The sequence below is a fragment of the Triturus cristatus genome, chromosome 4_1 (genome assembly GCF_964204655.1).
Source record: "Triturus cristatus chromosome 4_1, aTriCri1.1, whole genome shotgun sequence".
NCBI classification, from domain to species: domain Eukaryota; kingdom Metazoa; phylum Chordata; class Amphibia; order Caudata; family Salamandridae; genus Triturus; species Triturus cristatus.
Window position 1 is genome coordinate 779,341,799 of NC_140585.1, and position 12,068 is coordinate 779,353,866.

Consider the following 12,068-nt stretch of genomic DNA (forward strand, 5'->3'; position numbering starts at 1 on the left):
GGTCAAGTGCTAATTCATCATCCTGGCTTCTTAGTTAAGGTTTGTTCACTGATATGATATCCCAAAGATTCATGCCAGGAGGAAGCAGAGATAGCAGATCCATTTCTTTTTTTGTTGTTTTTAGTTTTAGAGTTTTATATAGCGCGAACTAGCCAGAGACATCGGGTATCAGAGTGCTTTACATGAGCACCGGTTTATTGCTAGGTACAGGGAGATTAAGGGGCATAATACCAACAATCTAATGATCGCAAACCGCGGATAGCGCGTTTTTTGTTATCGCCGCATATCGCTGGATTTTCTCGCTGTGTTAGCAGCGTATTATCAACACATTGCTCAGAGGCGATCTAAAATCCAGCGATAGCGATGCAAACAAGCGATAGCGTGCGAAATCCTGCAATAAACTTCCTGCGATAATAAAATGCTTGCTGATACGCCATTGTGAACTTAGCCTATCAATCCACCTCCCATTGAAGAGAAGGTTAAGTCAACTTTTAATCAGGTGTTAATTTCTTGCGATAACCGTGGTTAGCAGGACCTTCTCATCGCTTTGCAGGTCCGGGGCCGCGTTGATAATACAGCGAAGTTGTGTTTGCGACGTTTTAAATGAAGTTATTGTAAGGAACGCCTACTTTGCGTCTGATTAGCGATATCTATCACTGGCATGGGGTGTATTACAAAACCGGCTGCTATTGCAGGATTACATGCGCTAGAGAGTCCTTGATGATAGTGCGATAAAAAAATTGCCGCTTCAGGGTCGCACTCTTTTTCAAGGTACAGAATTTTCCATGCTTGGTCTATTTCAGTTCGGTCTGGTTCGGTTTTATAGGCTTTGCAAAAATATATCTGAGTGATTTCAGTGGATCAGAAGCCTTTTTCTAACGGGGGTAGCCTGCATTTTTGGCAGGATTGTGCTAACCTTTAAGCAGTGAAATAGTGATATGTGCAGTTGAGAGCACAAGAAAATAGTTAAGTCCAAATTCATCAGTTCTTAACAATGTACTAATTTTAATTCAAATGAATACTTGTCAAATCTGGTTAATATGGGGTTAGGCATTTTTTATGAACTCATAAACCAAAAACGTTGGATGGACTCTGCACGGGAAGAGCATTTTAGGATATCACTTTTGGCCAAAATCCTCTAAGGGACCACCCCAAAGTTTTTCAAATGTTGCAAAAAAATGACAGCGTTGACAAGTATTAATTGCTAAATTAGATAACATTCTTCAAAGAGGCCAACGTTAAATGAATAAAATACATTTTAGAATGCACCGCTGCAGAGGGGATTATTTCAAGGTGGGTTTGGTCTTGAAAGAATGTGTCCTCATATAAATCCCCAAAGGTGACATTTTTCGTTTCTTTAAAAAGCAAAGAGGTCAGACTTAGAGCGAATCTTCACAACCAGCTTGTTTTCTAGTTCTTAGGATTTAGCCTGCAATGTATCTTCCTCCTGTTCCGCTACAGTTTGTTCAGGGAATAAGAAGCAAATGTTGCTTGGATGAGTGCAGGCAGCTTCCAAGGGAGCAGCATTTTGTGTTCCTCTTGAAGTATGTCAGGACTTTTGGCTGCATTCATTTGAGAGCACAGAAGAGCACTTCAAAGGTGACCCAGGCATGAACCTGCAGAAGACATCAGGGTCAGGGAGATGAGGTCCCAGGGCTTTAGTAACAGTCTGGCTATGGCATTCTAAGTGAGAGCTTTAATATCCGCAAAGACAGAAGAATAGAAAGTTGGTGTGTGCCTAACAGTGCTTCACTTGCATCGGTGTTCTGCAGATGGGTCCCACTAGCGCTCAATTTTGGGATCAGCACAACTTATTCTTCATCATCATCCAGTAGCGGTCCGTGGAGAGAGTTCCGTGGGGCGGCGGGGCGGGGGAGGGGCAGGGTGGGGAAATGTAAACACCGGAATATGGATGAACGGAGGTAAGTACACATTTAAATAAATAAAACGAATTCCAAAATGCGATGCAGCGCGCGCAACGAAATTCGTTTTATTTATTTAAATGTGTACTTACCTCCGTTCATCCATATTCCGGAGATTTGCCCTGTTTAGAATCCGTTATGTTTCAGGGAGCAGGAGGTTGGTAATGCCTTATTCTGCAGACAGGTTTCAGCGACCAAGAATTAAGTCCTTATGGTGTAGCATACTTATTGTTGTGTCATCTGTGAAGAGTGATAGACGAGGATGAGGTTGACACTAGTCTTGAGGGAGTGGCACAGGTGTTAGAGGAAATCCTTGGGGAAAGTCACATCGACTTGGAGTGAGTCAAACAGGAAGGGACCTAACCTGAGTTGCGGTGATAGGATAGACAAGAAGGAGGTGAACTTGCTAAGCAAATTATCTATGGGTGGGCGTAACTCGTGAAATTCCATGTAGCATAATCACATGGAATTACCTAAGAATTTGGTGAGGTTATGCGGAATCATGCGAGATGAGTCATTCTGCATTTAGCGCTATTTCTTAGCACAAAACTGCCATTTTTGTATTCAAAATGGACACGGAGATGCATTTTGTGCTAAGATATATAGCTAAATGCAACAGAAAATATATAGTGAGTGTGCTCGTAGCCGCTCACGTTTTCTACATGTGCTCTTGGGGTTTGAATTTTCCCCAACTTGCTCCTGGCATTTACCGCTATTTTCTTAGCCCAAAATTAACCCTTGCATCTAAAATGGACGCAAGGATGCGATTTTACAATATGAAAAAGCGCTAAATATAGCAGAACATGAACAGCGAGCTCTTGCAGTAGGATTTTTCCCCCAAAGTACGCGAGCAGGAGTAATTGTGTAATTAGCATTAATTCTGCGTCAAAGAGTAATGCAGATTTACTGAAATTACTCTGATTAATTGAACTTTCGCCCAGGCCTAATTCAAACCAGCAACCTGTACACTGCATACAAATCTTGCTCTGTTTAGATTCAAGTGGTTAGTCATTTAACTAAGGATCCTGTTTGCACCTGTATTCAGGGATCCAATAGCATCCTTGAAGGTGTGAAAGGATCAGAGACTGATTTTATGGTGTTTGGGCAAAATATCATTTTAAAAATATTCGAGGACAGAAATACTTGAAATTAAATATCATGACACAAATATCATGATGCAGAAATATCGTTGACAAGAATATAGTTTTGTGCAGGTACATAATATTGTTGTAAATGATATCAATGTTTTTAATATTGTTTTCACTAATATAGTGGTTAAAAATATCTTTTTAAAATAATTTTAGTGTGTTTTAGTAGATATATTTATTTTATGTCTCGCTATTGTTTATATAAATAATTGCTTTAAAAATATAACTTTTATTTTTAAGTGAAGTAGAATTTTTTTTATTAATTTTTAATAGTAATTTATAGTGTTGTGGTGGATTGCTTGGTTTGTAAGGGGATAGCGTGGGAAGTTAGTTAGGTAATAAATGAATTAGAATTTTTTAATAAAATGTATTTAATTATATGATTGATATTCATTATGTAATTTATGTAATACTTATTTAAACTCGTTCTGTGTTGATTGAGTATTAATTATGTAAAATATGGATTGGTGATTTATTTTACTTATATTTTAATTGTGGAATGCTAGGTTTGTAGCAGTATAGAGTGGAAAATGAATCAAGGAAAATGTATTAACTATGGATTATTATTTGTAAATTATTTATGTAATTTAATTTTATATATGTAAATTGTGGAACACTTATTTTATTTAATTGTATTTTAGTTGTAGGATGTTAGTTTTGTAGGTGTCTAGGTTGGGAAGTTATTTAAGAATTAATTAATTAGTAATTGCTAATTAATTACGTAATTTAAGGGATGGAATAGTTATTTTTTAATGAGATTTTAGGTGCAGACAGCTAGATTTCTACGGGTACAGGGTGGGAAGTTAATTAGTTAATAATTGAAGAACAATTATAGATTAACTTTTAAAAAACAATCAATTGAATATTAACTGTAAATTGATTAACTGTTTTTAGTTTTTTTAATATATGTATATATAATTTAATTTTTTTTAAATTGAGTTTAAAATGTTTTCCACATTCATTAGGTTACTCATATATGTAATGTGTATGAAGTGATGTATTTTTCCTATTTTTGCTTAGACTGCAGTAGGAAAAGCAAGATTAACCTCTTCGGTCCAACTGCTGCCGTGGTAATACTGTGGGCAGTCCCGCAGTGCAGCCATGATCGGACCGCCACCACGGGTTCGGAGGTCCTATGGACCGGCAAACTTGTAATCAGGCCCATTGTCATTTGCAATGCCAATAACTTTAACTCTTCCAAATGTGAGGCCTATTGGCATTGCCAATGCTTGTTGTACTATGAGTTTTTGGCACAATATCAAACAAATAAATAAAAACTGAAATGCTAAATTTGCCCAGACAGTGTGCATAAAAATGGTGAAATAATGAATACTTTCACAAAATATGCAGTATTATAATTGGAGTTTTGCAGCATAATTCTGTCAAATCTGCCGCATAGATTCCTCCTCCGCAGCCACATACTTCCAGTAGTCCTGCATATACTAATTTCACAATACATTTAAAACAAGTGCTACACTAATTGGTATATCAATTAGTACATCTTCCACAGAGGAAAAGCTGAGCTCCAGAGTGGGCAATACCAAACCTTAATGATAGAATGCCAATGTAGTTAAATAAAAAGGGTACCCTGCAATTCCGCTGAAAAAGTCAAACTGCTAATTAACAATGGTAAAAACTGAATGCAAAAATATTTGTAAAAACTAGAACTAACTACTTCTTTTTTCTAAGAGGTCATCATTGTTTCGAAGAATGTAGGTTTTAAAATTCCAAATTGCCATAACCATAGAAACCTCAAGGCTTGTGAGACACATTTTTTAAATACTCAGTGATGCACAGCGATGTCTTCTCTACCCACAGTCGCTGTGGCTGTGTTTGTTTTCTCTTGAAATTGAATCTTTGAATTATTCGCCTGCTTCGGTTTGCCATTTGTTGCTGAGCAACAGACCTGGTTCTTCCAGACTACCTACCCGCGTTGTTTTCACTTTGTTCCCAGAAGAGCAGCTCCACCCTTTCCGATCTGGAAGGACTTTACATTCCTCTCCTTCGAGGCATGGTTGCATCTGGCACCACCATTTCTGATCCACTATTGATGCTGCAGAAAGAAGAAAAGTACATAAATACGCAGGCATAGTGTCTTCTATATTTACTAAAAACCCAGGATACATTTTATCTTGATAATAGTGACTTTATCGCTTCATCAAGGGGTTCAAATAATGCAATTCAAGTTGGCTACAGTGAACGTTTAATGATGGTAGAAAATCTGCTGATCTTTGATCCATGAATATGATCCATTCCACCCATTCTACCACACACAACCTTCCACATGTACAAAACCTAGCTACACACAGGCACAGTCCCTCCTATCTTACACACTAGGCATCGACACCACTGCCTCCCTTCTTTCACATAACAATAAAAATAGAATGGCCCTCTAGTTTCCAGTGTCATTCTGTAGAAATGTGATCTCACAACCATACTGGTTGCACGCTGACCACACCCATGCACGATAGCCCCATCAGTTGATTTCACAATCAGCATGTAAACCCCATCTGGGACCTCACCATTGCTATTTGAGGCACAGGTCAGACAAATGTGGTGGAACCTGCTCTGTATTAGGGCTACTCATCCTCCTACTTCACTAGTCTACATCCTCAACAGTGCTGTTCTCCTATGTCCCCCTTTTCCCCTTTATTCCAACATGCTGTCCCGTCAATGTGAAATTTCTCTGTCACTAAATAGATCCTCTCAACCCTTTTTTTACTCTTTGGCCATGATCACTGGTTCGGTGTAAATGCAGATTAATCCTGAGTGTCGAATTTCAAGGGTTGTGGGAATACTGCTTTCCCAAGAAACCTCCACTAACTCACACTTTCCCAGCTTACACCTGTTGAAAGTACTGTGGTGCAAATGGACCTAAAAATGGGGCATTGCTATGGGTATTAGGTGCAGTATTTCTGATTTCTATGAAAATTGTAACTTCCTCACTGGACCCTTGGGCAAAAGGTTAGAATAATGTACTCCACTCCAACATTACTGATAAACTTGGTATTGGTAGTTTTGGGTGGAGGAACAACACTGCGGCATTCCTGTGATTAATGCGTCTCTGCATTTGTATACCACTCGCGTTGCCAGTATTGCAGGATAGAAGTCACCAAAATCAAGACTGAAAAGGGTACAGTTTATAACTTATTGACTAAGACGACACATGCACGAAATCATTTGAGATTCTGCATCAGCTGTCTCTGTACTATAACTGCCTATCAATACAATGCCCTGCCACTTCTTCCTCCATACTAAAGGTCTAAAAAGAGTTTCAAACACTCACTCCTAACTCGCGAAGCATCCGTAACACATATTTGATTACTGTAACTTGGCCTACATCTCTGATGGCTGTTTTTTTGTTTTAATGATCAGTTAACTGGAAGTTGAACAGGACTGATTACCAGCGGGTTTCTTCTGTAATGGTATGAACATGGCAATGAGAAAATACAAATTTGCCTCACAATTCTTGCATATTCTTGTACAGGGCACTTATACACAAATAATCTATGTGCAGCAAGAATAAGGGTGTGTCGATTGTGCTTATTAGGTGCGGTTCCCAGGGTGTGTGTACTTCTATGAGCATCACTTCTTTCACAGAGTGATTCTTACAGAGGTGTAGTAACCACCAAGTCTGCACCATTCGTTGTCAACCTTTACAGTGAATGCACGAGATCAACAGAACACGAGTGGCTGTTGATCACAAGTGTTTTGTTTATTTCCACTTTTTTAAGCGTGAAATGCATAGATGTGCCACAAGGATGCATTGTGTGCTAAAATATATTGCAAAATGATGGTTTTGCATTTTGCACTATTTCATGGTATTTTGCAGAAATGTTATGCAATTATGTAAAAGCAAATGTTATACACCCCTAATCATGGCCTAAGCTAACCATGACTTCATACTAACTCTTTTCTAAATCGAGCAGTAGAATGCTTTATTAGTTGCTGTATGGATGTATGAGATATGTTGGTGGTAGGTGTGGTGGTGAATGATAATGCATCTGCATCATATTTCAGACTACCCCCCATCTGCATGTCCTTCAGCTTTCTTTAACCCCTTCAGTGCCCATGACGAGCTGGACTCGTCATGGGCTGCGGTGGCGCTGTGCCCATGACGAGTCCAGCTCGTCATGAACTCCGCCCGCTAATGCAAGGCGCGGCACTGGGCGGGGAAAGGGGCGGGCATGCAAGGGGTTAACAGTGGTTTGCCACAGGTAATCAACCTCCTACGTAGCCAGCCACTAGCTGCCCTTGCACTTTGCAAGTTAACCCATTTCTGGTATCACAACATTTGTACAAAAGGTGCGAAAGTTATCTTCAAATCAAATCTGATTTGACCCCTCTTTTACCCCTAACTACTGTTGTTATATGTGCATGAAGCCTAGGAATGCTGAGCGGGGCTTGACCTAACATAACTTAACTTCCCCCCCCCTTATCAGATCTCGTTGAAACCTGAACTGTGTTTAACTGACTAATAGTCCACAAAATTGCATGCATATCAATTGAAAAATGCCGACATTCTCAGTAAATAAACAGTTTATTTTCTCCCTGTACCTGTACCCTATTTGAAAAATGCACATGAAACTCACAATAATAAAAATAAGCTAAGCATGCTTGTGTCTTTGAAGTGTCAAAGCTATTGGCAAATCCATTATATTTTATCCACCTTGTCTGATCTGCATGAAACTTGAGCTTCCTGCACTGGGCTTAACTTGCTAAAAGCCTATTGAATGTCATGAAAATTCATTAAACAACACCAAAGTTAATAGCACATGTATATGTTTTGCCCCACTTTTAAATTAGCTCCCCTTGGTGGAGCTGCACAAAACTTTCCATTCCTACAGAACACTAAGGGGCCGATTGCAATGTCAGGCAGACACCGTCTCGTAAATGGGACCGACCGACCTCTGGTCGGCAGTCTTGACCGCCTGATTAGGATGCGACTGAACACTGTTTGGTTGCATTCCGACATTTCGCATAAGGAGCATGTGTTACGTCAGTAAACTGGCCGTAGTACATGCTCCTATAGGGAAATGGAAGGTGGTGTTAATCCCTACACCCGTGGCAGGTACCTTGAGGTGCCTGTCACAGGGTGCATGAATTAACAGGGGGCACCTCAACCCCCAACCGGAGGTTGTGCACACAAGGGGGTCCTGCTAGGGACCCCCAAGCATGCTTTCCGACTGGGTTTCCATGTCGGAAAGGCCGGTATGGAAACCCTGCCGGAAACCATGCATCATAAACCCAAGGGCAGAAAGGTCGCCCTTTTGGATTACAGACCGGCCTCCGGTTGGCTGACTGGCTCCTCGAGCCTGTCAGAAGCCAGCCGGGATGACCGTCCAGTTTCAATCGGCTGATTCATAATCTCTCGTAATAAGTCCTTAAATATGCAAAATATCAGTCAAATTCATGTGAATTCATTAAGGATTCCACAGTTATCGGCAAATTATCACTTTTTTGAGCTCCACCTTTTTACTGTATCCTCACTTGACTGATCTGTCCAAAATTTAAAAATTCTAAAAGAAGGCAATACATGATTAGCGGCTGACAAATATCTTACAAGAGCACACGCTCATCCACCCCAGTCAATCAACAAGTACCTTGAAGCATCTTCGCCTTGGATGATATTGCCATTGTAACTTAGACCATTTCCATTTTTTGTGTACATTTTGAAATGATGAGGTCTATTCAGAAAGGCCTCTTTGAGTAAGGACTCCAATAGCGCTATTTTTTGTTCTGTTACCTGCCTTTGTTAATTGGACCAAAACATCTAACATAGGAATAAAATGAGAAGGTTCAGGGAATAGTTATAGACAATTAGTACAAATACAAAGGTCTGTGCTTTGCACTTTTACTAGAAAGCTGTTGGACGCTTTGGTGCCGATTCACAAAGGAATGTAGGAGTAATAAAGCAGAATGAATGTAGTAGCTCTTCCCATACTCAAATACATTTGTGAAGTGGACCAGATGTGTTCAATGATGGGCTTTTCATGTTACTGCGCAGATGGAAATGTATATGAAGCATTAATGTTGCAATGTTGATAAGGGCTGTTATTGACGTCATTGTACTGAAAAAAAAAAAACACATGCTGTATTGAAAGGAGTGGCGTCCTGTCTCCTTCTGATCGGGGAGTGTATAATTGTTAGATATAGCATCTGCTGTGATTAATGCACTTTTATTGGATTCCCGTGAGTGCTCCATTACTTTTTGAATATTTACATCACGCAAGTCCTACCCTCAGGAAGCATGGCAGCACACGCCCTAAAAGAGTTCAGAAGTTGCTGGTGGGACTTTTTTTGTAACACCAATTGCTACTGCCTGAACTACCACAGGAGAAGTATCCCATGTGAATTATGTAATTTAAGGACAAAGGTAATTTTACTAATGACTGCGGGAAATAAGGCAGCTGTGGCAAGAAATAAATGGCACAAAGCAGCAGTAGGTGGCAGGACTGTGTAAATATATGTGGGCAGTTTGCTTGTTGTCATCACTGTGATACCAAGTTGCTTCTGTGTCCATCATTGTTCATACATATGTGTGTGTGTGTATATATATATCATTAACAAATACAAAATAAAACTGATTTAAACATTAGATTAAACATATAAAGCTATTTAATTTAATACTTTGAAGTAAATATTGACAAAATAGCCATGCATTTATCCACAAAATGCAATAACATTGTAACAAATTAAATAAATTACAAACATAATTGTACCAGTAACAAAAATATATACTGAAATATAGTAAATACATTATTTCAATAAATATTAAAGAAAAATCCCAATTAAAAATATCTGAAAATATAAAAGACATTTGAAAAAACCATAAAAAAGTTATACAAATTTTAACAATAATATTAATAATAATTAAAATTAGATAATAATTTAAATTAGATCTAAGCAACCATAGGGAAAGCGCTGGACTACGCATGGGTTAGATTTGCTACTCCCACTCCAGTCTAAGCAACAGTAGGGAAAGTATTGGACTGCGGAGGGGTCAGATTCACTAGTCTCAGCAACAAAAGAGAAAGTTTTCGACCTCAGAAGGGTTAGATTTACTATTACCACTTCAGTCCCATCAAGAGTAGTGAAAGTGTCAAGTTTTGGAAGAGTTAGATTTGCTATTCTCACTCCAGTCTAGGCAACAGAAGGGAAAGTTTTAGACTTTGAAGAGGCAGAATTCACTTTTCCCACTCCAATCTATAGAACAGAGTGAATGTATTGGACTTTAGAAGGGGTAACTGTATTTTTACCACTCCAGTGTAAGCAAGAGTAGGGAAAGCACTGGACCTCAGATGGGTAAGATTTGCTATTTACACTCAAGTATGAGCAACATTAGAGAAAGGGGTGGACTTTGGAGGGATACGATTTGAACTGATTTCAAAATTTAAGAATTAAAATATGCATTTACAAATGACAGTCTGCCTGGTGCAGATCTCCCGAACCCTGTCCATCTGACAGTGTGTGAAGATCCCCCAGGACAGAAGTGGCATCACCATGGCCAATCATTGGGGACTCAGCCCTTCTGGCTGGCCCCTGACCCACTGGTTCTTCCACTGAGGACTCTTTCCCCCTCTCACCTCTCACTCTGGACTTCTGCACCCTCCCAACTGGAGCGGTACTGCCAGACACCAGGACCACTGGAGCTCTGGTTACAGACACTCCACGTCCTCTGGACACTGGGAGGTCTCCCACAAATGGCCTATCAGTACAGCCTAGGACCCCAACCTGGTGTTCCCCTCGGGAACCATCCAGGCCCTGAGACGGGGGTTTGGGCACCTTGGGGCATGCAGCCCCAAACTCCCTCCTTCTCCTCTGAGACAGGACGTGAGTCCCTACATCCCTCCTACTACACCGGGACCTAGCTGGGCTACTCTGAACCTCCTCCACCACACAAGGCCTGAAGATACCTCAGCCACTCCTTGTAAGATCACTCTCAGCTCACCTATCACAGGGAGATCCCCCACCAAGAACAGTCCAACAGGAAGGACTAGGCTCCTTACCTGGTGTTCCCTCTAAGAACCATCCAGTACTCGAGACTGAGGTTGAGGCTCAGAATACGGCCCACTCTCACACCTTCCCCTACGGGACATTATATGAGACCTTGCAACCTTCCCACTATAAGGGCACCTAGTTGGGTTCCTCTGAACCATCTCTGCCACGCAGGTTGGGAGAGACCTGCACCATTCCTCCAGCGTCACTCCCCCATGCAATCTCCTTATTCATCACTCCCCCATGCAAGCTCCTTATTCAGAGAACTCACACCCAATCGTCCAGTGCAACACACCACTCATCCACATATGCCCCCCCAGACTGGTGAGACAGCTCCTCACTGCCCCTGAATCTCAACCTGACCCCCTCTTAACCGGGAACCAGGTACCATACTCTGGGAACTGGGACTGGGACTTCCTGTACTGGACTACATATTGCTGCCACCACTGGATCCCACCCTTACTGGTGAATCCAGAAAACTCACACTGCACTTAGGAGATGATCTACCCTCCCGAGCCAGTTACTCCATGCCAATTAAGTTACCACTGTAGGCCAACCCTAGAACCAGCAGACAGGACTGGGGCAGTCACTCCTTGGGCTTCAGGCCAACCCAAGAAATAGCACGATGGCACAAGGGCAGTCCCTCCTTCAGCTTCAGGCCAACCCAAGAAATAGCAGTCTGCACAATGGCAGTCACTCTTCCAGATTCTCTGGTTTCTGTCCTTGGCAGGACCCCCAACTCATAGTGCAATAAGAACACACATTTCAAAAGAAATGATACTTAAAACAAACTCAGAAACAATAATCCCCATCCATGTCACCATCTACAATGCAGAGCTTGTAGTGTAACCAGTTGTCGCTGTGGTACTGCGCAAACGCAAGTCCAATCCTCACCGCTGACAACCAATGTTAGAAATTGGATCTCTGGTTGGCTAAGGCTTGTGCTAAAGCCAGGCAGAGACCACCACTCTAGTCATGGCAAGGGAGTTACAAGCCAAAG

At 40.9% G+C, this 12,068-nt stretch overlaps 1 protein-coding gene across 3 annotated transcripts in view; it reads right to left on the reverse strand.

Moving 5' to 3' along the window:
* The window catches only part of TAFA2 (TAFA chemokine like family member 2), a 1,225,759-nt gene that overhangs the window by 119,432 nt on the left and 1,094,259 nt on the right, over positions 1-12,068 (reverse strand). For all 3 annotated transcript variants that reach the window (XM_085653346.1, XM_085653345.1, XM_085653344.1), the window contains exon 7: positions 4,999-5,123. In XM_085653346.1, coding sequence (XP_085509472.1) covers positions 4,999-5,123 — 125 coding nt within the window. The remainder of the gene's footprint in view (positions 1-4,998; positions 5,124-12,068) is intronic.